Below are 24,863 nucleotides of genomic sequence, written 5' to 3'. Positions count from 1 at the left end.
GAGCGCGTATGCACAGGCACGGACACGCATGTGAGGATATACACACAGACTTGCAAACATCCTACATACCTCGCCCCAACTCACCACCAACACGCAAGACCCTCACACACACCCACAACCCCTACACACAGCAACCCACTTGCTCCCTGTAACACAGACACATAAGTACAACACCCCCAGAGAAGTGGAGACATCCTCATGGACCACAAGTTCAAGGAGCATCCCCAGTAACACACACGCTTTCAGTTCTCTCCCTGGAACCCTGACAGCCATCACACCCATCACTCCCCAATGCACCCACGGATGCACAAGCGACTTATGGCACAAGGGTGTGCACTGACCCTTGTGGACACACATGTAGACTCATAGGCATACACACGCACATTCACAGTCAGGCGTACACACACCTGCACACACACAGGTTCACCAGCACCAACACTCACTAAGGCACATGTATACCCATATGCCCCCACCCAAAGATGGCCCTTTGGGCCTTGCATGTGAGACCAGGGATGCCCAGGGTCTGGAAGAGCAGGCGCCCAGGCCAGGCTGTGGAACGCAGCACGGGGAGAGCAGGCGAGGACTCTCACTCTGTCTACCTCCTGCTGCCCCCCATCCTCCCCTCAACACCTCCTCTGGGTCCGTCTCCCTCTTGCTATCCCCCAAAGACCCCATCCTCCTCTGCAGGTTCAGCCCCCGCTAGGAGACGTAATTACAGAAAAATAGAACTTGGCATTCAAAGCACCTCCTCTGCATAAGCGCCTCCCCCGGGGCCCAGCCCAGGAGAGCCAACGCTGAACCCTGGCACCTAAGCCAGGGCTGCCTTCCCCAGCGTGGCCTGAGCAACCCCAGAGGGTCCCGGGGCAGGAAGAGAACATGCCTGAGGATGTGGAGAGGGAAAGGGAAGAAGAGGGGAAAGACAGCCACTGCCACTGAATTCCCGTATCATGATCGCAACTCACATTTACTGAGCACCTATCATGAGCCTACTACGTGCAGGCACTGTCTCTTCTGAATGACTCTGCAAGCTCCACTTTAGGGACGGAGAAAGTGGAGTGTCAAGAGGCTAAATCATTTGGTCAAAGCGTAGCGCCGGTGATCAGGAGAGCTGGGACTGGACCCCAGGCAGGCGCCCACCAGAGCCACTGTCTGAGCTGCCGTTCTTGGCTCCACGCCAAGACCACCCCACACAGCCCTGCTCTGGGTGACGGAAAGCTGTCACCTGAACAAGCCCGTGAACCTGGCTGTCTGTTTACCCTGCAGGAAGATGGAGTGTGAAAGCACCCAGTCTACCTCCCCACCCCACGCCGGACGGGGCACCGTGGCAATTTGGTGAGTCGATGAGGGCCGGGGTCTGCCCACAAGGGGCTGGAATTGGGGTGATGTTGTTATTACCCGTAAACAGAGGGGGAGGCGGAAACCTCACCGCTTCGCTCCAGCCGACAGCAGCCTCGGCCCCATGGGAACCCAGTCCTCAGAGAGCTGGTTGCTATGGATACACTCCCGAGGGTCCAGGCCTGCCAGCCCCCAAGCCCCTGTGCAGCCCCCAGAGTCTGCTCTTGTATGTGTGAGCCCTGGGGGAGGGAGGGGTGGGCGAACAGACAGCTGGGCCCCTGCCCCCAGGCGTGCCCAGGCAGGGGGCGACGCCCCAGAGGCTGTGCCTCCGCTGGGGAGGTACCCGGGCTTTGTCTAGCTCCTTTCTGCAAATGGCCCATCTGCCCAGGCCTCTAGATGTGAGTTCCAGCTCCCTTCTCTCTCACAAGACCAGTAACAGGGAGAGGAAGGCCTTCCAGGCTCCCAGAAAACAAGCCCCCTCGGGTTTGTAGTTCCGCACTCCCACGCACAGCTGTGCATCCTCGGGTACGTGGCTCCACCTTTCTGAGTCTGGGCCCCCTCTGTACCAAAGCCAGGGTCATGGCAAAGGTCCAGGGTGTTGCCATGGAAACAATATAAGAGTGGGTGCCCACACAGTAGGGGTTTTACGAAGTAGTACTTGATACAGGATCCCGCCTTCAATAGCCAAAGGCTCTGGGGACGCTAGAAGCAGCCCCATGGCCGGCAGGAGCCCCAGTGTGGGCAGGGATGGGGCTGGAGCGCACCCGGGAGAAGGGTATGCAGGGGCCCGGCCATGCCACACTGTCCCACCGCATGAGCACCGGGCTGACCGCCCTGGACCCCACCCTTGCAACTAGGATGGGCTCCAGGGGTGCTAGCTGAAGGGCTGGTCAAGAGCTCGGGCTGGGGCACCACACACTCCCTGGGCTCCAATCCCTTCTCTGCTTCTTTAAACTGCGGGGCTCACAGCAAACTACCTAATTGCTCCTTGCCTCCTTTTCCTCATCTGTAAAGTGAGCGTTGTAAGGATTAAATAGATAGGAAGTGCCTGGGTGTGCCTGGTACATCCTTATTCCTCAATAAATGTGAGGTGTGATTATAAACGGGAAAACAACAAGTGTGGTTGCTACATGCCCAGCACGTCTTTACTCATTTAATCCTCAGGGCAAAACACTGAGGTCAGCAGGGAGACAGTCACAGTATTTGACAACTGAGCAGGAACACGCGCCGGCCAACCAGAGCAGAGGCTGGTTAGAAAAGCAGAACGACCGCCCGGTCCCTCGCAGGTGATGCCAGCTTTGGAAGTAGACACTATTGCAATTGCTATTACTAGCGGTACTGCTATTACCCTCTGGCTTTACAGGTGAGGACCGAAGCCCAGAGAGGTCAAATCATAAGTGGGTACTAGAAGGCGGAGATTTTAACGCAGGCCATCTGACTCCAGGGCCCAAATCCTCCCCAATCCACCCACACTGGCTGGCAGAAAGCTGAGGCTCAGGGGGACAGAGCTGGGCAGCCGTGACCGCACTGTGCTCAGGACCTCTGAAGGGTGACCACTGGACCCTTACCTAGAAGGCTTTGCTCAGTCATAAGGCCTTAAGAAAGTGGCCCATTTCTGACTCTCCTTGGCTGCCAGACACACCAGAAATAATGGGCGCTCAGGACAAATTTAATCAACCAATGAATCACCTCTAAAAGGAGCTCTCTGCTACAGACGGGGCTTTGAGGAGAGGCCTCAGGCCCCAGCTGGACACACAGCTCTATCCTCATTCAGACGTTTCCCTCTGCAGCTGGATGATCTTGGTCAGGGCCTCTGGCTCGCTGGCCTCTGTGAGGAGCTGGCCAGGAGACCCCTTAGGGGCCCCCACTGCAGATTCTCCCTTCAGCCTCTCCCGCCATCCTTCTCTCTCACTCTCTCTCCCCCTCAAAATCCCGGAGTTCCGGGCCCCAGTTCTGATCCCACAGTGAAACACCCTCAGCAGACATCCCTGTCTTCCAGCAGGAACCTGTGGCAGGTGGCCCTTCCCCAAATCCTGCCCCCCTGCCAGTGGTACCAGCAGTGGCCCTCCAGGGAAAGATACCCCCGAGATCTGCTTGGCATCTCCTCGGTCTGGAAACAGACAACACAGACTTGATGGGAACCCCCGGGCCCGTTCTGACACCTGAGGGTCATGCAGCCTCCAGGCCCACTGGCCGGTGCCCCTTGGTCACCATTCCCAGGGCCCATGTGGACCCACCAGTAGCTCAGACTTCCCCTGCCTCATCGAAACCCACTGGTTATGGGCCTGCGGCTCCCCCTGACCTCATAGCCCCCAAGGCAGGGACCGTTTCTGACTCTCCTTAGCTGTCAGGCACCCCCAAAATAAAGGGTGCACAGGACAATTTTGATCAATCATCAGTTAGTCATTAACGATAACAGTAACTGGAAACATTCCTAGGGCCTTCCATGTACCAGCAACTGCACTGGCTACAGTGATGCCGTTGATGGTAATAGTATCAGCTGGTGGTAACCGCTAGCGTGACCGGGCCCTAAGTGCCAGGTTCCAGGCCCTTTATGTGTATATTATCTCCATAAATTGTCAAAGGATCCCTAAATCTAAAGCCTAGAGAACAGAGTCACTTGCCCAAGAAGACCCAATAAGCGTGTGCATAAGTCCACCCCGCGATCAATGACCAAGACGACCAACCCTGAGGAAGCGCTCACTGCATCAGCCTTTTATCTACATTATGCCACGGGCCCCTCATAACAATTCTATGAAGTCGAGACAATTATTATTCCCATTTTACAGACGAGCCCTTGACAAATGAGGCCCAGGAAGATAAATGCCATGTCACACAGGAAGGGAAATGGCGACACTGGGGTTTGAACTCAGAGTCTACTGCAATCAGACGTGCTTAACCGCTGCACAACGGCGCTGCTTCTCTGGGCTACTAGAGGGAACGCCACCGGGCAACACAGAGCTCAGCACGGGGGCTCCTCTGGGCATGAGCGGAGCCCCAAGGAGCAAGGTCCAGGCTCGGGTAGGCTGCACTTACCCGGGGCACTGGCGACGTCTGGGCGCCTTTCCGGGGCCCACTGGTCTCTGGAGTGAGGTCACGGTGGTCCACCTGCATGTGGCTCTCCAGGTCCTCGGCACTCTCGAACTTGACGCTGCACTCGGGGCAGCGGAGGCCGGCGCAGGGCCGGTCGGCAGGCTCGGGCGGGGCCAGGCCACCCACCTGTCCGTTGGAGCTGCGGGCCATGCAGCCGGCACAGAGGCCATAGGGGAGCCCGTTGACGTCGAGCTTCACCAGGTCCTGCTTGCTGCGAAACTCTTTGAGGCACAGGGCGCACTTGTACAGCTTCTGCAGCCCCTGGCCGTTGGGGGAGGACGCAGCCGAGCTGCCCGCCAGCTTCTGCATGTGGAAGGTGCCATGGATCTTGAGCTCGAGCGTGGAGGTGACCGTCTGCATGCAGACCACACAGCGGAAGCCTGTGAGGGAGTTGCGCAGGTCGGGGTGCATCTGGCAGTGCTCGATGAACTCCTCCTCGCTCTGCAGGGGCATCTTGCAGATGCGGCAGGTGCCCGTGTCCAGGCTCTTGCTGTGGGTCACCTTGTGCTCAGTGAGCGTCAGCAGCGAGGGGAAGCGCTCGCCACAGATGGGGCACATGTAGTGCTTGGCAGGGCCCCGGTGCGTCTGCAGGTGCTCCCGGAGGCCATTCTCCGAGAAGAAAGTCCGTGAGCACACGTTGCACTTGTGGCTGCCCTTGATGAACTCAGCCTTCTTCCGGGAGCCGTCGTCCTCGCCTGGCCGGATGTTGTGGTCCCGCAGCCTGTGGTTCTGCAGCAGCACCTCCATGGTGTAGGCCGCCCCACAGATATCGCAGCCATACATGGGTTCTGACGCGTCCACGTCATCCTCGCTCGCCTCGTGGCTGTTGGGCGCCTCGGGGTTCTTCAGCAGCATGCCCTGCAGGTCGGCCGGCTCGGCCTTCTTGGCGGTAGCCGGGGGCACCCCGTTGGCCGTGCCGTTCTCGGTGGCCGCGTCAAACACGCAGTGCTTCTCCCGCAGGTGCTTCTCCAGCAGGATGATGGCATGGAAGGCCTTGCTGCAGAACTTGCAGTTGTACTTCTTGCTGTGCGTAGTGATGTGGCACTGCAGCTCCACCTCGGTGCTGAAGGTCTCCCCGCAGAAGATGCACTTGTGTGCCTTGGCCGGGTTGCCCAGGTGGCTGTGTTTGACGTGCACCTGCAGGTCGGCCTCCTTGCGGAAGTCCCAGTTGCAGGCCGTGCAGCGGTACATCTTCTTCTCGTTGCTGTGCTTCACCGCCAGGTGCACCTGGATGGACACCTTGGAGTCAAAGACCTCCTGACACAGGGTGCAGTGGTAGAGCACGAAGGTGTGCATGTCCAGCAGGTGCTTCTGCAGGTCGTCCACCGAGGAGAACTGCTTGTCGCAGCTCTCGCACACGTAGTGGGTCGACGTGGTCATGTAGTGCACCGTCAGGTGCTGCAGGAGGGATTCCTGGGAGTCGAAGTCCTCTTTGCACTGGGGGCATGCCTGCTTACGCAGCAGCAGCTCCAGGTGCAGCTTCAGGTGGGTCTGGAAGCTCTCGAAGTTGGAGAACTTGAGGTCGCACTGATTACAGGGATACTCGCCGTTGGAGATGGAGTTGGCGCTCACCGAGAGCCGCTGCCGCTTCGGGGACGACACCTCCACGTCAGATGAGACGGGGCTCTGCTCCGCCTTGGACTTCTTGCTGTGGGCCAGCGGGATGTTCTTGTGGTTCTCCTTGATGTGCTTGGTGAGCTTCAGGATGGAGCCGAAGATGGGCGAGTTGGTGCAGTAGGGGCAGGAATAGACCTCCATGAAGGACTGCGCAGGCTGCACGACCGGGGACTCCAGCTTGGCGCTGCCGACGCTGCAGTGGGCCTGCTGGATGTGCTCGGTGAGGGAGGACTCGGTCAGGAATCCCATGGAGCACTGGTTGCAGAAGAAGGCGTTACTGCCGTCGGGCGGGTTGGAGTTGGGGCCGCAGTGGGAGACGCGGATGTGCTCCTGCAGGCTGTTGATGTCGGCGAACATCTCGGGGCAGTAGTTGCAGTGGAAGGCGGAGATGTTACTGAACTGCATCACGGGGTAGGCGTGGTTCTTGTGCAGCTTGCGGACGTGCTCGTTGAGGTTGTAGAGGGTGGGCATGGAGTCTAGGCAGATCTGACACGTGTGGCTCTGCTGTGGCTTGTCCGCGTGGATGGTCTTCAGGTGGATCTCCAGCACGGCCAGGCTGTTAAAGTCCCGCTTGGAGCAATAGGGGCAGCTGTAGACCACCTTGGACCAGCCCTGCCCGTCATCCCGCATCTTCTTCTGGCCCCGCAGCGGCTTCAAGGTGGAGTCCGGCGTGGAGCCTCGCTCCACGGAGGCGCTGGAGTCTGGAGTGGCGCTGCTCATGGAGGCCACGCTGCCCAGCACGGGGTCAGGGCTGACGCTGTGGTTGCTGGAGTCGGGCTGCCGGTGGCTGTCCAGGTGGCAGTAGACGCCCTCCACCGAGGAGAACTGCTCGGGGCACATGGGGCACTTGTGTTTCTGGTTGGCGTGGGCTTGGTGGATGTGGGCGAGCAGCGCGTTCTCGTCGACGAAGACCTCGGGGCAGTGGATGCACTGCAGGTCGGCCTTCTCGGAGAGCTGGGGGTGGCGGGTGAGCACGTGCTTCTCCAGCTCCTCGGTCTGGCTGAAGGTGTCCTCGCAGTAGTCGCACATGAAGTCGTCCTTCTTGGCCTCCTTCTCCGACTTGGCCAGGTGCTCCTTGTTCTTCTTGTGGGCCTGCATGTGGCTCTGCAGCGAGCTGGTGGAGGAGAAGCCGCGCTTGCAGACGGTGCACTTGAAGGGCTTGCTGGAGCTGTGGGTCTTCAGGTGGATCTTCAGGTGGTCGCTGCGGGAGAAGGCCGCCTCGCACTCGTGGCAGTGGTACTTCTTGTCGCCCGTGTGCAGCTTGATGTGCCGGTCGCGGCTCCTCTTGTGCTTGAAGAGGCGGCTGCAGTAGGTGCACTTGAACGGCAGCTTGTCGCTGTGGATCTGCTCGTGCCTCTTCAAGTAGCTCAGGCGGATGAAGGACTTGTCGCAGAACTGGCAAGGGTACGGCAGGCCCGTGCCCCCTTCCTCCTCACCCAGGCCCAGGTCGCACCCATCTCCGATCATCTGCGTGGGGGACGCAACATCCTTGCTGGAGGGAGACGAGGCCACCCAGGAGAGTTGTGGGTCGTCGTCACCATCTGCAGAGGGACGGCAGAAGAGAGATTAGAGGCAATTCCCAGGGCCGCGAGACACAAGGACAGAGCCAGCTTCTTGAAAGCTCGCGGGCTGAGGCTGTGCAGCTGGCCAACTGCTGCAGGGGGAGTGGGCGGAGGGAGTCTGGGGGGCCGGAAACAAGTGGACATGCGGGCCTTCCAGTCTGCAGAGGGGGTGGAAGAAGGGTGGCAGGATGAGCAGGGGACGTGCCTCTCCCCTGGGCAACACCTTCCTGGACCTCGCTGGATGCAGCACCCAGCCCCCCAACAGGAGGTGAGGTCTCAGTCACCTCCCTGATGGGGGGTGGGGGGGATGCAGCCTGGGAAAAAAGTCACCTGAAATGTCCTCAGAGACCATCAGTCCCACAGGCCCAAAGGAGGTAAGTCCCATCACTCAATCAAGACACGGGGGTTGACTCCCCCTCCAACCCCTAGTCTGTGGGGGAAATCCCACTGGTGCAATGGGACGTAAGCAAAACTCTGCAAGAAAATAAAATGCATTTTAATGAATTCGGCCACACCACATTCCGCGGGGAAGGGGGGACTGATAAAGCTGGAACTGCTGCTTCAGGTGCCCACAGACATATGAGGCGGAAGTTACAGGCACACGGTATCAGCCCCGAGAGCACACACGGGCGTAAACGAGGGGCACTTGAGAAGGGGCTGCAGGGTTCCCAGCCCAAACCATCCCAAGGGCGGTCGTTTTCTTTGTTCCCCCTCCACCCCTGGATTTGCCCCAAGTTCGCTCAGGACCCTGGGTGATGGCCTGACGGTGTGGTGATCAGAGATGGGGCCAGGACCCAGATAGCCACAGATCTCAGAGCCTAGTGGGCCCTTAAATCCCCTGTGGCGTGTGCGGACGGGGCCTGCACAGACACCCTATGTGGCCCGCCCTCCCCAGGGACAGGGGCCACCCCCGCACTAGGGGTTGGCCATTTCTGGAAAAAACAAAGGCAAACCGGACACAGCAAATTAAACCAGTGAAGTTTCCCAAGACACGGCGGGGGTTGAACCGAGCCAGCCTGAGCAGGGAGTGAATTCCATGGCTCAAGTTTCGCGTTGGGTGGATTTAAGACTTAATAATGAATGAAACGGACCGCAGGCTGCTACGGGCAGGGGAGAGACAAACAAAAGCTCAGACTCGACTGCACTGACCTTGCTCTTCTAACCCCCAAGGAAACAGACCACGGCCCCCGCCTCCCCGGCCCCCAGCCAAGCCAGCTTAGTCTTCAGAAAAGCCTCACAGGTGGAACCCAGAAATTCTTGGCCAGAGGCAGCCCAGACCCTCTAGAAGGGAAAGGCAGGGGGACCACATTCCGAGGTTGGGCAGGCACCGGCACACACACCTGCACGCATAAACACACTCACACACACAGGTCACACGCCACTCCCACAACTCACATGTGAACTCCAACACACCAACACACACTCACACACATGCAGTCATACACACTCTTACCCACACACAATCACACACAGTCACATACTCTCACACACACACAAACATATCCATTCCCCTGCAATCACTCCCACATGCACACACAAGCTTGAACATACATGCACACTCACCTGCAGACACAGACACACACACCATCACGGAGGCACGGCTCAGCCCGGGGGCCCCATACCCCCAGGCTCTCCCAGCTGCCAACCCCAAGACTTGGAGAGACAAGCAAGGCCGGCTAAAGGGTCTTTCGGGGTCACTCAGAGCCTGCTCCTAGGGTCCACGCACCACCCTGGTGCCCGCCCGGGGCCTCTGGCCCCGACCGTGTGAAGATCTGCCTGACCCCAGCTGGCACCGCTGGCAGAGCTCTGCCTGGAAGGATGCCGCTCTCCAAAGCTCCCGGCCCAGAGTCCTGCATCTCCCAGCAGCCTCCCTGCCTCTGAAGCCCAGTCACCCAACCCAGAGCAGGGTGCCTCCCAAAGTGAGGGCGCCCGCTCCCCTGGGAGCCTCACATTACAGGGCCTTCGGATGGGAAGGACGCGGGGCTGCCAGCTCCTCAGATGAGATGCGGCGGGAGGCGCCCCGGCCCCTGCCGGGTAATTCCCAGCTCTTGCCAGCTGGGCTACGCGGGGCGCAGACAAAGGTACCCAAGGGAGGAGATGGCTGGAGCTGGGGCAGCTGAGGGATGTGCTCGGCCCCCACCCCCTGGCCGGGCTCCACCAGCTTTTTATTATTTTGATGTCTTAGCTCAGACTCACGCAAGCTGCCACAGAGCCCTTCCTGTGTACCTCTGCTAAGGGCTGTTCTAGCCACGAGGGAGGCGGGAACCAGGGCCCCTCCCACTGTACGGACGAGGAAACTGAGGCACAACCACAGTGACGTCCCCCAGGGAAGGACAGCACCAGGCCTGTCCACAGTCAGGCCCCTTGACACAGGTCAGTCGTACCAGACTACACCTGAGTAGGTGAGACCAGGAGAGGGACCCCCGTGTCAAGCTCCCATGCCGTCAGGGGCCGGCTCTCCTTTGAGCCCTGACAGGACCACCAGAATGGCCCATCGTCTGCATTGCAGGGAGGGGCCCCCGAGGCCCGGGAGGTACTGAGGCTGGCTGGAGCTCGCAGGGCCGACAAATGGAAGACAGGCCAGTTCATGGGTGAGGGGGGCAAGGAAGATGCCTTGCCAGAAAGACCAAGCCCGGACACGTCTTTCATTCACGTTGTCTGAGGATGAGAGCAGACACGTGCACTTGAACCCTGCTCCTCCATTCATCTGTCCACCCCACAAGCGTTCCTCTAAACTCTCAGAGTCAGCTCACACATCTGCAAACAGGGACGTGTTGTGAGGGGTGGATGAGAACACGTAATGTGAAGAAGCACTCTTATTCCATTTACATGAACTGTCCAGACCAGGCACATCTGTAGAGACAGAAAGCAGATTAGTGATTGCCTGAGGCCAGAGGAGGGAGAAGGATTGACTGCAGATGGGCAAGAGGCATCCTTCTGAGATCATGGAAACGCCTGAAAGCTGGATTGCGGGGAGGACTGTACAGCTCTGTGAATTTACTTAAAAGTCACTGAATTGCTCACTTAAAACAAATGAATGTTATGGTATGCAAATTATACTTCAATAAAACTGACAAACAAAAGCACTATCTGGCCAGTAATAATAATTAGCACAAATGAGTACCACCAGTGCTAATAAAATTAGCAGCTACATCTAGTGAGCACGTCCCAAGTGCCTGCACTGTGCTAAGTGCTTCTATTACCACAATTAATCTCTTTTCATCCTCCCATTGGTAACATCCCATTTTTGAGATGAGGAAGCTGAGGCTCGGCGAGGTGAGTAACTTGCCCTGAGTCACACAGCCGGAGGCCCCAGTGGTGTCTGACCAGGATTGCGGGGTCTACTCTCACCCTGCTCCACCTGCAACCCCACCCAGTCTTTGAGAAGAAGAAGCCACCTGCCCAGCACCACAGTCCCCGAGGTTCATTGCGGGGCTGCCTGGTTGGCTTTATTTTTCTGCAAACAAGTCTCAAAACTAAAGCAAAGCACATTATTCTGGGAACAACAAACTGAGCAACTGCTGAGATTATAATCATCTGAATTGAAACGAAAATAAGGCTCCTTAAACTGAAAAGATCCAATCAGGGGAAATGGGCATGTTGACAAATAAAGACCCAACTCAGATTGCCCTGTTTAAAGCCTTTTACCTTAACAACGTTTAACCTTGACTACTGTCGCCCCATCCCCTCCAAATGCATTTTGTTTGGGGGGCACTTAGCTTACTCTTCCAGGAGCAGACTGGAGAGATGACTGGGGCCAGCACACTCAGGATGGATGGGCAGGGAGGTCGGCAGATGAAGGGGGGGGTCCTTTTCTTACAGCGGCAACACTCCCCTCATGCTGACTGTTAGACATCACACAGTGCAGCCGGTGCAGCACACACCCTCAAGCAGATGTGCAGAAAGGGAAGGGGTGCAGAAACAGGATGAAGGCAACCCCAAGGTCCCCTTCAACTTGAATGTTTCAGAACTCAGGGAGAAGGTAGTTTCAAGGAAAGTCCAGCTCGACCAACCACCTTTTCATGTCCAAGTGAATGCTTTGATAGAGTCTACTATGTGCCAGGCACTCTTTTAAAAGCTTTACATGTGTTAACTCATTCAGTCCTCTCAAGAGCCCAATGAGATAGGCACTATTATTATTATTTAATATTTCCCTGATCAGGTGAGAAAACTGAGGCACAGAGAGGCTGAGTAACTCGCCTAAAGCCACACAGCTTGCAGGCAGGAGAGCCAGGATTCAAACCCAGTTAGTTGGTTCTGAGTCGGTGCTTTCACCCACCATGCTACCCTGCCTCTCTCCTTTGGGAGGGGCCACTGTCACATGAGAATATCAAGAGGGAAACCCAGTGACTAATGCCAGATCCTTGGCCTCCCCCTCCCGCTAGAATGAGTACAAAGAAATATAACAAAATAAATAGAAAAATCACTTTCAAAAAGGAAATTAAAGTCATTTCAAAAGGATTAATCCTGGGGCTTCCCTGGTGGCGCAGTGGTTGAGAGTCCGCCTGCTGATGCAGGGGACACGGGTTCGTGCCCAGGTTTGGGAAGATCCCACATGCCGCGGAGCGGCTGGGCCCGTGAGCCATGGCCGCTGAGCCTGCGCGTCCGGAGCCTGTGCTCCTCAACGGGAGAGGCCACAGCAGTGAGAGGCCCGCGTACCGCAAAAAAAAAAAAAAAAAAAAACAAAGGACTAATCCTGAAAAAAGGTCTGATAGGAAGTGGGTTATATGGGGCTTTTGCAGTCTGCTGCAGGAAGAGAATGAAATAAGCATAAAAGAGGGGAGGAATTTCGATAAAAACTCAATTATATAGAAAAAAGAACATTAACTGGGCTTCGGGATACATCAGTGGCAGAAAGAGTCAGATGGACCCCAAGCTCACATGGCCACACTTGGTGAATTCCACAGGCTGAGGCCACAGCCATGACAACGTGGCCTCAGACACACCTTGTCTGGGCAGAGCAGAGTGGCCACCACCCAGGACGGCTGGGACCCTCAGCTCCACGCTCCTCCAGTCACAGAGAATCCAGCTCGGGGCTGCCGAGGAAGTACCTGGATGCAGGAGAGAGAGTAGCTAGCCCACAGGCCCAGAGGAGTGAGCGGAAAGGGGGACCTTCCTGCAGCGAGGGGCACAGGCTGAGGAGGGAGGGAGCCCTCTGTCACTGAAGTTGTGCTAGAGGAATAAACGGCTCTGAAAAGAACAGTGAGGGGGAAGGTGTAAACAGCCAATGCCCAGGCAGCTCCAGGTTTCTAGGACATCCCTGGGATGGGCAGGTCCATTCAAGTGAATAAAAATGACCACCAGCCTCCAGAGGGGACAAAAGCTGAGCGGTCCCAGGAGTGAAGTTTCCAAGTCCACAAGTGCCCCCAGTGTGGGGTCCTGTGCACTCGAGTGCACCCCACCTGGGCGCTGCCCCATGGAGAGTCCAGACCGTGCACAGCAGGCAGACTTGGGACAAGCGAGGGGCCTGGGGGAGACACGCTGGGGCAGAGGAAAGAGCACTGGACAGAGAGTCCAGCAGGAGACCTGGCCCTCGGCTGCCCCCACGTAATATGGGAAGTTGGAATTTGAGCCTCAAGAGTCCCCTCTGGATGAATATAAAAGTCATTTTGGACAATATTCCAATCATCCAGATTGTTTCCACAATAGCCACAAAAAGGCTCGACGATTCCTCACGAAGCCCCAGAAGGTCTCCTTGCTATTCACCCAATTCCATGGGAAAATGAAAATTGCTATGGAGGCAAGTTCCCTCCCCACAAGACAAAGCTCTACGGGGCTCCAGGTAGAGCCTCCCCTCTGTCCCCGTTGGAAATTCCAGGAATGGGAATAACTGTGGTCCGACCCCAGACTCAGGAACCATCTACGCCAATCCCGCTTGATATAGAGGAAGAAGCTGAGGCCCAGAGAGAGAAGAAAACTTCCAGGGACGGTAAATTGTTAGTGGTCACCTCGAATACTGTGTTCAGGAGGATTCTGAGGCCCTATCTGGGCTCAGAAGAAATGAGTGCTGAAATCAATTGGTAATGTCTGCCACGAGCAGAGGAGTGCACAAGTGGAATGTTCAAAGAGCGGGAAGCAAATTGGAGGAGGAGGTCTCCTGATTCCCAGTGCTAGAGAAGAAGCTTTTAACCATCAGGTTTTCTCTTCCAAGAAGGGAACTGTGCATCCCCTCTGAAAAGGAGGCTTTAGGGCAGGATCACCAAAATCCTGTTGTTCAAGCAGAGACAACAGCATTTGACAGGTACTGTGGAGCTGTGTTGTAGTCTAGAGAGGGGTCTCCAGCCAGGGATAAGGGTCAGCAGGTCCAACTCTGCTGATGGTGAGGTCCACCCAAAGTGGGCACAAAGCAGCCCGGGCATCCTGGGAGGGCAGATCAATGCTCCCCGGAGCCCGAGGTGACAAAAGCTGCAAGACATGAATGTGCTTCAGGACACACCACTGACTGCACTTCCCACAGAGGCAGCCAGAACCAGACAGGTGGCTTCCAGACATGAAACGATGCAAATTCAGCTGGAGCAACATCTGGGTGAATTGCTGATCTCTTCTTAGGAAACTTCAAATCTCTACCCATCTGTCTCCCTGCGCTCCTGTAAACCTGGTGCAGCAGGGGGATCTGTGGGGAGCCTGGATCTGTGACGAACTCGGTCCCAGAGGCCACTCTGTTGCTGGGAGGGTGGGAGTGCTTCTGCCTCTGTGACATGGCTGGACTGGGCAATCTCTGAGGCCTTTTCCTGGGGCTGCTTCCAGTAAACTGTGGTGTGAGCTTCCTGAGAGGCCCAGCACAGTTAACCCCTGGACCAGAGTGGTGTCCTGGATCCCACGGTATGAAGGCCCAGTAGGAGACGGAGGCTGCCAGGCCAGAGCTCCCAGCTGGGTGGGGCATCCTCACTGTCTCCATGCCTACCAGGGACTCATCCAGACTCAAACTAGGCCCAGGGGGCCCCACCGACAAGAAGGCGACAAGAGTGCCTGCCCTGGTCCTTACCTCCTACCAGGTGACAAAGCTGGCCATCCATCCCAGAATACTCCGCAACTCAGTTATATGCACACATGTAGGATCGGTGCAAGGGGGCGGGGAGGCAAGAGGAAGTTAACGGGCCATCACTCATCTTATTTAACACAGACAGGGAAACAGAGGCCACAGAGCAGGAGCAGACAGATCCAGAACTAAACTCATAAAAACCACAGTAGTTACTATTTATGGAACATTCTCTATAAACCAGATCCTTTGCCAGCATTTTCTCGTTTGATTCTCACAATATCGTTACGAGGTAGGTGCTGTTACATCCCCTTCTTTCTAACCGTGCAAACTGAGGCTCCAAGAAGGAAAGCAACTTTCTGAGCACGTGGAGTTAGCAAGTGGCAAATGTACCACTACCCCCACCCCAAATCCACTCACTAACCACTAGACTACACTGCCTCTCCAGGCCCTGAGAGCCGGTTCAGGGCCTGCCCCACTGCAGAAGCTGCTCAGTGCCAACCCCTACAACTCAAAGACAGCCAAGAAGAGGTCCTCATACTTTATGACCCCACCCGCCACAAAGACAAAGGCATGTCCCAAAGTGGGCAGAGTCGGTGGCTGGCTTTACCCGAGGTAAAGCTGGATTACCCGAGGCTGGCTCTGATGCCAAGCACCAATGAATGTAGCTGGTCTCTTGCCTCACTTGGTGGCAGGCAGAGCAGGATGCTTAAATAATCTGTGCAGAGGTTGTGGTAGGCAAGGTAATGCCCCACCCCACAACAAGATGTTCATATCCTAATCCCTAGAACCTAGGAATATGTTACATTACATGGCAAAGGTCAATTAAGGTTGCAGATAGAACTAAGGATGCCAATTAGATGACCTTCGGATAAAGAGATTATACTAAATTACCTGGGAGAGCCCAATGTAATCACAAGGCTCCTTAATGCAGATGAGAGAGGCAAAAGAGGAAGTCAGAGTGATACAATTGCTGGCTTCGAAGATGGAAGGGGGCCACAAGCCAAGGAATGTGGGCAGAATCTAAAAATGGGAAAGGCATGAAAACAGATTCTCTCCAGAGCCTTCAGAAAGGAGCACAGCCCTGCGGTTTTAGCCCAGTGAGATCCATGTCAGACTTCTGATTTACAGAATTATAATATAATAATTTGTTCTTGTTTTAAGCCGGTTAAGTCCATGATAATTTGTTACAGCAGCAATAGGAAACGAATACAGATATTGGTACCAGGAGAGGGGTGATGCTATTACAAATACCTGAAAAGTGCGGAAGTGGCTTTGGAATTGGGCAGTGGGCAGTGACTAGAAGAATTTTCAAGAGTGTGGTAGAAAAAATCTATATTACCTTTAAAAGATTATTCATAGAAAAACTGCCTCTGTTAGTGAAGACTCAAAAGGAAGTAAGGAGTACATTTGAGAAAACCTAAGTCACCATAAAAAATACCTAAATCATCATGAACAAACGGATAAGAGAAACATGAACATTAAAGGCACTGATGGCGAGGGCTTAGAAGATGAGGAACTTGATATTGGAAACTGGAAGAAAGGGATACTTGTTATACAGTGCCAGGAAGCTTTAGGGAATCATGTCCCACAGTTATGTGGAAAACAGGACTAGTGATAGATAAAAGTGGATATTTAGCTGAGGGGATTTCCCAGCAACATATTGAAGGTATGGCCTGTTTTCTTCTTGCTGCTTGTAGTGGAGAGGAAAGAGATGGATTGAGAGAAGAACTGTTAAGCAAAAAGAACCAGGAATTGATGATTTTGGAAATTCTCAGCCTAACCAAATTGCAAAAGACATTATAATTAAGAGATTCACTATCAGCAAATCACACTCTAGGGAGAAGACTGAGAGTGTGACTATACATTTTGCTAATATCTCAGAAGAATCGAAAGGTTGGAACACTCAGTCACACAAAAGACTCTTTGAAGATATTAAGAATGTGACTCACATATCCTCTATGTCAAACCAGAGAGCATCTAGGAAATTTGGGGGCATTGCCCTGGAGCCATCCCAGAAGAAGCCAAAAGTAGAGATCAGATTATCTAGAAAAAAATCTATGTAGGGACCTCTTGTCTAACGGTATAGATCCCCCATGACATACACAGGAGACCCACAAGCTTCTTGAAAAGTTTATACCAGCAGAAACACTGCCAGCTTGGACCAAAAAGGAGATGGAAGAAGGCTGAGGAAGCCCCCCAAATTCTACAGGCAGGAAATAGGCTAATAAAATTACTCAGCTGCAAACATTGATAATTTCCATTTAAAAAAGGAAAAAAAAAAAAGATAATTCAGAGGGCAAAGCCAGAGAGTAGAACTTTGAGCCCAGAGGGTGGTACCATGAGCCACAGTGGATGAGATCACTACTGGACTAGGGTCAGATTCTGGCACTGAATAAGCATAGGGATGTATGTAGAGGCAAGTACACCCATCCCCTCTTGTTCTTCCATTTTCCCAACTCTTGAGAGCGGGAATCTGATGAATTGGTCTCTAAGAGGCTTTGTAGCTCTAAGAGTCTGTGATCAACTAGTGATGGCTTCCCTGGGTACAGGAATGAGGAATGCCAGATAGTAGGTATCCCAGCTTCCTGCTGGACATCTCCCGGTTTGTGTTCTTTCCCTCGGCGCATGTTTGTTGAGTCTGCTCTACATGCCTGGACCTCTGAGGGTTGCAGAAGGTACCTAGCATTCTTAGGTTTCTCTGCTCTTGTCTGCCCAACCTCTCTGTCAATTAGTTACCATCTCAAGTTTCAACCCTAAACCAATGCTTTGCCACTTTGAAGCACTTTATTTTTGTTATTATTATTTTTTGCAGTACGCGGGCCTCTCACTGTTGTGGCCTCTCCCGTTGCGGAGCACAGGCTCCGGACGTGCAGGCTCAGAGGCCATGGCTCACGGGCCCAGCCGCTCCGTGGCATATGGGATCTTCCTGGACCGGGGCACGAACCCGTGTCCCCTGCATCGGCAGGCGGACTCTCAACCACTGCGCCACCAGGGAAGCACTTTAAAAGGAGGGGGAAAATCCTTTCATGTAAGCAGTAGTCAGTTGTGCATGTAGATATTTGATTTCCCTAAAGGGACATTTGAGGGTATGGTGTAAAGGTTGGAGGCCCAGCCCCTGAGAAATCAAGAGTCCACCCTGAGAAGAAAGGGGAAAAGGCAGCTGGGGGGTCTTTCCTCAGAGGCAGGCCAAGGAGCCTCCTAAAGGACACCAGGAGCTGACATGGCTCCACCTAAAATCTTGAATTAGAATTATGCTTTCAGTAAAAATAACAGCGATTTGTATTCACCCTTCCCTGCTCCAGGGAGCTTAGAGTGCCTTTGCAGCTATGATCTCATCATCACCAGTGAGGCCACAGACAGGGAAAGCAGGGATCATTCTTTCAGTTTGGGAATCAAAATTAAGCAGGTTGGGCGCGGGTGGTGCTCACGGGTCAACAGGCAGCATGAGGGTGGAGGCTGGCATGCAGAGGTCAGTGGCCCCAAACTGAGAGGAGGAGCTGGCCCTGGTGGGTAAAGGGTGGGGTCCTATTCTTTGACCCACCTCTAAGGGACACTTGGCACATATCCTTGAGGGCCCACAGACCTCCCAACAGACTGAAAGCCATGGCCCGGCATGCCTTTTTCTAGCTGTCTCTAGGGGCTGCTAAATGCCACCTGACAGCCAACGACTGCCATCCGGGCCCTTAATAAACCTTCCGGGGAACCAAAACCATCAGCATTATTTTGAAGAGACTCCATCAGTCTCAAGGAGACATCAGCCACTGGGAGACAGCAGAACCGTATTTTGAGAGTATGGGCTCACTTAGACTGAGCTGCCACTCATTGGCTGTGTGACGGTTGTCAAGTCACTGCACCTCTCTGAGCCCCCATTTCCTCAACCATAGGATGGGGATAATAAGAGTGTCTACCTTACAAAATGGGTCATGTGTATATGCTGCTAAGCATTCAATAAATGAAGGAGGTTACTAGTGGAACTTGTACTATTTTCATTAATTGTAAATCCCATCAACTGTATGGCATTTAAAATTTTACACAGCATTTTCACACCCATTATCCCTTTGACGTTGGAGCAACTCCTCATGGTTGAGGTAGTGGTGGTGGTTGTTATTTCCATATTACAAGCAAGCAGGGCGCCACACACCCAGGGATCCTGGGATGGAACCCAGCATCCCACCCAGCCTGTGTCCCTCTTTCACACTCAAAGGATCTGGGTTTACACAATAAGCTGCGTGGTCAACCCCACGGATGAGGAAACGGAACAGAGAGGTTAGATCAAACCCCGACGTCACAGAGCAGATGGTAAATGAAAAAGCTGGGACTGGACTCCCAGCGGGACTGAGAGAGATGATGACCTGAGCAGGGGGACAGAGATCACCATGACTGTCCTCTCACCAGATGGTCTGGGGACCACCCAGTTATCAGTTATTTTGTAAAAATGCCAACATTTAGAAATCAAGAACACTCAATGTTTTTTAAAACATCCACTTCTGAGTTTTCTGGAAGGAGAAGGCAAAGACCTGGAGACACAGGACCTGCATTTGGTGCAGCCATGACAGACCAGAGCTGCCGCTCCCCGTTAGAACCGGGTGCTCACTCTCCTGTCTGTCCAGACCGACAGGGCCCCCTTCCTCACTATGAGGCGTCCTGGGCCCCAAAGGCACTTGTGTTTGCTTGGCAGCCGAGTCCAGCAGCTGGACTAAGGAGCCTTAGACTCCCAGCTCCGTCAAGTTAATGAACCTCCTCAGTTGTACAGAAGAAGAAACCTGCCTCCGTTTCCTCATCTGTAAAATGGGAATAATAATAATAGTCCCAATTATAGAGTTGCTATGCAGATGAAATAAGTGAATATTTGTAACAGGTTATATATGAGAAATGCTCTATTAGATAAAAATAGTCACTGGCTACTGGCTCCCAGCTCAACATAAGGTCACAGGGCAGAGAAAGGGAGAGAGAGACAGGCAAGAGAGGCAGGCAATGGCCGTGATGGTTTGAATGGGCACAAGACAGTGAGGGGTCCCACCTCCCTGAGTTCTGATTAACAACCAGGAAGGTCTAAGTTAAGGACAAGCAGTTACCCCCCTACAGAAGACGATTTTCTAAGCAAAAGACACTCAACCTGCATAAAGGCCCATCGGGCCCTTGCCATTTACAATCCCAGGACATCAGAGAGGAAAGAAGCCTACAAGAGCCCCCAGCCCAGCCCCCTCATCGTATAGACAGAAAACTCAGGCACCAGCGGCCTCGCTGGCGCTTGGACCCGGGTCTCCAGGCTCACGGTGGAGGGCGTGGGGGATGAGGCCTGACTCCCAGAGCACCCCTGCCCCTCACCCACTAGGCTGCCATCCCAAAGGGCTGCTGGACGCCCAGGACAGGAAGGGGACATCTGCCTTTCCCCTTGAAGCCTCTGACCCCACAGAACACACAGCCTGCCCGGCTACTCCATTCCTTAGACAAATTTACCTAGCACTGATACTGAAAATGCAATTGAGCTTGAGTTTTATTGCAGAAATTAAACACACCAGGAAAAAAAAAATAGAGCACTCGTCAACTCGCCCGAGAGCTGGCGGTGATCAAACTAGCTAAGGTGGAGTGTCACGATAGGCTCCTGCCAGGGAAGAAGGGCCCCAATATTCCCCCATGAGCCCCAAAGATGGGGCTCTTGTTACTAGCAGAGGGGCTCTGGAAGGCTTTTCCATCAGCCCCCTGGCCGGGCCCCCTGCACTCCCCAACCTCACCCCACCAGCCTCCCACCGTCGCGGCTGCAGAGAGTCTCCGAAGTCACCTCCATGAGCTTTCACGAAATGACACCACCAAGGGCTGGAGCAAAGGGCTCTCTGCTCGACTCGAGAGAAAGCAAGATGCTTTCAGGGTTGAATCACTGTTTTTCTTTCCTCCCTTTGGAGATCGGCAGAGCCCACATTCGGCCGTGTTCGTGGACCTGGGACTGGAAACAGCTGCGCTCTAATTACATGTAAAGTGTACCAAAACATCCTTTTTATCACAGACTGGAAATCTGTTAGCATCTGTCTCTCCTTTGTTTCTTCCACAAGATACAAGCTTGTTTCTACATTTTTCTCACCTGTAGCGGTGATTAAAATTCATTATAAATGAAAGGAGTGAACAGAGAAACAAGTTCCTCTGTGTACCCTTCTAAACTCAAATTAGAAACAGCTGTTTGCTAATTCATGCAGCGATGTTTTGTCGTGCTCTGTGAATCAATAATAACTCACCTTATTGCTGCAGAAATTTTTGGATAATCCATACATTTAATTCGGCGTTGGGTTCTCCAGGCAGGAATGTGGTGGCAGAACATCCCAGCTGCCCTCAGGTGGGCACGAGGGGACTCTGGTTCACTCCCTGGTGACGTCCACGCTGCCCCAGCAAAGAACCCCAAACTCGGAGGCACCCAGCACCTCTACCCTAGACACGGGTCCTGGCAGGACCAGAAGGAAACCCCAAAACAGTCTCCTCATCTCCTCCCCTCCCTGGAACCAGCCAAAAAAAAAAAAAAAACCCAACTCTGATTAAACGCAAACCACATACATCCTCCAGCCACTGGAGGGAACAGCAAAATTAAACCTCTAATTGGTACGCAGAACAATTTAAAACTATCAAGTATAGGTGAAGCTTTTCTGTAAGAAAATACTCCTTTGATTAGGATTAAGTTTATTTGGATAGCATTCTTCCCTTCCCTACGTTATAGCTGCAGATGTCAGAGTTGCAGTCTGGAAGTCCTCGAATTTTCTGAGAAGTGTTCAGGCATCTCCTCGGCCAACTTCAGCGGAAAGAGTATGCGGCATCCAGAGCTGAAGCTCTGAAAGGGAGAGGATATTCCTTCTCCTTTGTGGGGAGGGAGGTGAGCAACACGTCCAGAGGCCCGTACTGCCACCACAGCACGCCCGGCCTGATCAGCAGGGGCTCCTCCTTCAAGACACTGCCCCCAGGAAGCCTTCCCTGACTCCTTCTGCCACCACTGGTGCCCTTCCCTGACCTTGGGGGCACTGCCACTTTTTACCCTGCACTGTGGCACTTGGCATCACTGTCTATTTTGAGTCCTGGGGGAGCCCCTGTGTCCCCCCTCATTCTTTCAGGTCTGAAACATAGTCACACTGAGCCACTTTTTGAACCTCAGACTGGTATCACTGCCCACGGCCCAGTCCCACCCTGCAGCCACCAACCACAGAGGCCCCCGTGAGTGCCAGGCACGGTGCCAAGCGCCTCATAAGCTTGACCTCATTAAATCCCCACCTCCATCCTACGTGGTGCCCACCATCATTTTCCCCGTTTTACAGATCAGACACCTGAGACTCAGAGAGGGCAAGGGCCCCGAGTTTCACAGCAGGTAGTGGAAAGAGTCTGGAATGATCCCATATTTCTCCAGAAAGCCATCAAACTAAGGAGACAGCAGTCCAATGCGTCCAAGGGGTCTGCCTAGCACAGCTCACACTCATCTGCAGGGCTCTAGGGAGCTTTCCCTTGGGGGAGGCCCGGACAGCTCCCTCCCGGGCAGGCTCAGGGAAGTGTGAGCAGGGAGGTGCCACATGCTGGGAGGCAGGGGCACTCAAGTCGTGCTTTGAGGAAGGAGGAGGCTCTCCACTGACCCGCGTCCCCCAAACATGGGACGTGCACCATCATTAGAACCCACGGTGATTTAGGGGGCAGCCTAACACTGACGCACAAAGTGAGAAAGTTCGTGCCCCTTTGATTCCCTTTTCAGCCGTCAGGCAGAGGAGAAGGACTCCACCTGGTGCCGCGTCCTTAATTTCTCTCTAACGTTCCAACAGAGAGAGAATAGACCCCAAGGCTCAGGGTTTTCAGAATGCCAAAGCTCTGGCTGGAAGAACTTGAACGTGAGCTTTTCTTTGGGTCTGTTTTCAATTTACTTTTAAGGTCACTGCCTACTTACAGCAAATGATACTGATTTTCCATTGGCAGAATTAAGTAAATAAATTAAAGTACAAAAAGAGGACTTAAAGAAAAATACTAGGTAAATCATAGCACCAGTGATATGGAAATCCTGCAAAAATTATGGCAGAGGGATACAAATGACCAAAGCCTGGGACCTCCAGTGTAGAAGTGAGCGTGGAAGTTGGAAATCTCAGGAACAGCAGGCTGAAGCCTGCGTGGTCTCTCCAGGGCTTTGCCCTGCAATGATTTTCCAGCCCCAGCTCCTCCAGGGAGAAGACGTGAGAGACGGTGCCAGGTAGGGCCTGGGAGCTGAGGGTCAGGAATAGCCGTCCTAAGAGCCTGCTGCCACACCCGGCCCCGCTCAGCAGCCCTCCACCCCTCAGGCCATGCCCCCCAGTCCCCAGAGACCTGGCTTAGCTCTGCGCTCACAGCGATCAGGGCAGGTGCAGGGGGAGGTCACAGGCAGGGCATCTGGGCGAGGCCTGAGACAGATTCAGGAGGTCTCAGTGCTCCCCGAGGGAGAGAGGCCCCGGGAAGAATCAGAGCTCATCCACACAGGAGCTGCCGCCTCCCCTCTAGGTCTGGTTGGCCCCAAGCAGAACACAGCAAAACCCACGGCACTGGGCCGGGGCCTCTCCCCGCGGGCTGGACCAGCACCTTGGTTCTGGGGCTGCTTCCAGCCCCAAGCAGCTGTGTGACCTTGGGAAAACCCCTGGCCTCCGGGCTCTCCTCAGCTCATTTACAGAACGCAGCTTGTATCCTGACTTTCTTACTGGAGGTGTGGACAGAGGAAGTATTCAATGAAGGTAAAGAATGTGAATAAATAACCAGATTCGTATTATAATTTTCACAAAACCCAGTATCAGAGAAAACCACATGGTGCTTCTAACCTAGAACTTGAAGCGTCTAACGTAGATCTTAAAGACATGGAAAGATGATTAATAAGTATGTTATATTTCATATTAAATATGTACATACATGCCTATAACATATGGATAATAAATGACATTTATTATGTGCTAGACATTTCTTGTTTGCTCCATGTCACACGTTGTCTCATTTAATATTCACAACAGTCTGACGAGTTATTCTTGCCAGCCCCCATTCTGCAGATGAGAAAACTGAGGCTTACAAAGGTTAATTAACACTTCCAGGGTCCTACAGGTCAGAAATGGCCGAGCTGGGCTTTGAATATGGGTCACCTGACCTCACAGGCTGTGCTTTTAATCACCCTGAGATACTGTGTGTGCGAATCACCATATGGGAGTGAAGGAAACTGGGCGGGTGACACCTGCTCAGAAGCAAGAACATCCCCGCCCCCCACCTCCGGAGCCAGCTTCCCTTAGAGCCCAGGCTGGATGCCCAATCAAGAACCCCGGGAGGATGTCAGGGTCGAGTCCTCATTTTCAGCCCAGACACGTCTTGGGGGACACTCTGCTTGGGCTGGGAGGGTCAGACTTCTGCAGACAAGGCAGGCATGCTGTCTGACCTCGAAGCCCGGATCCGCTGTTTTTCACCTCAGTCGAATCCACAGAGAACCAGCTCAAGGATCCCCCCAAGCATCTGGAGAACTGAGGAGCCTCCCACAGCTGGGGGGATGGAAGCTCTCCCCCAGAATACTCGCTCTTTTTGCCCTGTGACGTGTCAGGGGCCCTCTCGGCAATCCCACAAGACCGTCACAGCTTGGTCCCATTGCATAGAACACACTGGGGATGGAGAGCGGGGGGGCTTTTGCCTCGGCAGGCGCCCCAGGCACGTGCAGCACAGCCCCCAGCCGCTCGGTCCGGCCGCAGCTGCGGTGGACGGTCTGAGCGCCGGGGCCTGAGGCCCCACCTCAAGCTCTCGCCTCCAGGGCTCTGCCTCTCTCCAGAAGGTGGTCCTCAACCGAAGGGGGACTGGAGCCTGCAGGGCATCTGGCACATACAGGAAGGTTCCAGCTGAATCGAGCCCAGGGGTCCGCAGCCGTGACCTTGACACTCCTCCTCAATACTGACCTTTCCCTTCCCTGCCTCACTCTCCCTGTCCCTCACTCCTGCTTCCTAGAGCACCTACCTCCCCATCGTAGAACCTGGACCCAAGTCCTGGCCTCAAGCTCTCCATTCAGGAAACCCATCCACGACACTTACCTAAGGTGGTGGCGCCAGATTCGCAAGCCAAGTCCATCCAGTGACTCGCCACGCTCGGGTCACCTTCCAGACTTGCCCTATTTATTTACTTACTTACTTTTCCCTTTTTTTTTTTTTTTGCGGTATGCGGGCCTCTCACTGTTGTGGCCTCTCCCGTCGCGGAGCACAGGCTCCGGACGCGCAGGCTCAGCGGCCATGGCTCACGGGCCCAGCCGCTCCGCGGCATGTGGGATCTTCCCG

At 54.2% G+C, this 24,863-nt stretch overlaps 1 protein-coding gene across 1 annotated transcript in view; it reads right to left on the bottom strand.

Annotated features, from left to right (window-relative positions):
• ZNF423 (zinc finger protein 423) overlaps nt 1-24,863 on the bottom strand; it is a 328,168-nt gene that overhangs the window by 130,521 nt on the left and 172,784 nt on the right. The window contains exon 4 of the mRNA XM_079908498.1: nt 4,372-7,586. Within this exon, the coding sequence (XP_079764624.1) occupies nt 4,372-7,586 (3,215 nt within the window). The remainder of the gene's footprint in view (nt 1-4,371; nt 7,587-24,863) is intronic.

Source organism: Stenella coeruleoalba, assembly GCF_951394435.1.
Source record: "Stenella coeruleoalba genome assembly, chromosome: 20".
NCBI lineage: Eukaryota > Metazoa > Chordata > Mammalia > Artiodactyla > Delphinidae > Stenella > Stenella coeruleoalba.
Note: the sequence above shows the minus strand (reverse complement) of the source record. Positions and strands in the feature narration are given on the sequence as shown.